This window comes from Malurus melanocephalus, unplaced genomic scaffold, assembly GCF_030028575.1.
Source record: "Malurus melanocephalus ecotype Western Australia unplaced genomic scaffold, MMel_1.1 scaffold_1480, whole genome shotgun sequence".
NCBI classification, from domain to species: domain Eukaryota; kingdom Metazoa; phylum Chordata; class Aves; order Passeriformes; family Maluridae; genus Malurus; species Malurus melanocephalus.
Window position 1 is genome coordinate 40,340 of NW_026624712.1, and position 1,368 is coordinate 41,707.

Consider the following 1,368-nt stretch of genomic DNA (forward strand, 5'->3'; position numbering starts at 1 on the left):
TTTTGGGGTCCCTGACACCCCCTGTCCCCGCAGCCTGCGCAGCTCCAGCTCCAAGCTGGCCCAGCTGACCCTGGAGCAGATCCTGGAGCACCTGGACAACCTCCGGCTCAACCTGACCAACACCAAACACAACTGTGGGTACCGACCCCAAAACGGGACCCCTGACCCATCCAAACCCATCCCAAATACATCCCAAATACATCCCAAACCATCCCAAAAACATCCCAAACCATCCCAGACCCAGCACAAACCATCCCAAATACATCCTAAACCATCCCAAACCATCCAAAACCCATCCCAAACCATCCCAGACCCAGCACAAACCATCCCATCCCGACCCCAAAACGGGACACGGGGGGGTGGGACCCCTGAGCCAGCACAAACCATCCCAAATACATCTTAAACCATCCCAGACCCAGCATAAACCATCCCAAATACATCCTAAACCATCCCACCCCGACCCCAAAACGGGACAGAGAGGGGCTGGGACCCCTGAGCCAGCATAAACCATCCCAAAAACATCCCAAAAACATCTCAAACCATCCCAAACCCATCCCAAACCATCCCAAACCATCCCAGACCCAGCACAAACCATCCCAAAAACATTGCAAACCATCCTAAACCCATCCCAAACCGTCCCAAACCACCCTAAACCATCCCTGACCCAGCACAAACCATCCTAAACCATCCCAAAAACATCCCAAACCATCCTAAACCATCCCAAATACATCCCAAACCATCCCTGACCCAGCACAAACCATCCCACCCCGACCCCAAAACGGGACAGAGAGGGGGGCTGGGACCCCTGACCCCGCATAAACCATCAGAAACCATCCCAAAAACATCCCAAACCATTACAAACCATCCCTGACCCAGCACAAACCATCCCAAACCATCACAAACCCCAAACCCATCCCGAACCATCCCAAAACCATCCCAAACCCACCGACCCCATCCCACCCCATCCCAAACCCATTCAAACCCATCACAAACTGTCCCAAACCCATCCCAAACATCCCAAACCCATCGCAAACCATCCGAAACGATCCCAAACCCATCCCAAATCTACTGACCCCATGCCAAACCCATCCCAAACCCACTGACCCCATGCCAAACCCATCCCAAACCTGTCGCCGCCCCACTGACCCCATCCCAAACCCATCCAAACTCATCACAAATCATCCCAAACCCATCCCAAACCATCCCAAACCATCCCAAACCATCCTAAACCATCCCAATCCCATCCCTGCCCCATTGACCCCTCTCTGTGCCCCACTGACCCCAATCCCACCCCTGTGTTCCCGCAGTTTTCAGCCAGACCCCGATCCTGCAGGCGCTGCAGCACGTCCAGGCCAGCTGTGACGAGGC

At 54.6% G+C, this 1,368-nt stretch overlaps 1 protein-coding gene across 1 annotated transcript in view; it reads left to right on the top strand.

The window, feature by feature from the left end:
• INTS3 (integrator complex subunit 3) overlaps positions 1-1,364 on the top strand; it is a gene marked incomplete at its 3' end in the record, with an annotated part of 41,051 nt that extends 39,687 nt beyond the window's left edge. Inside the window, 2 exon segments of the mRNA XM_057387998.1 lie at positions 10-134; positions 1,308-1,364. Coding sequence (XP_057243981.1) covers positions 10-134; positions 1,308-1,364 — 182 coding nt within the window.
• Between the last annotated feature and the right edge of the window lie 4 nt (positions 1,365-1,368).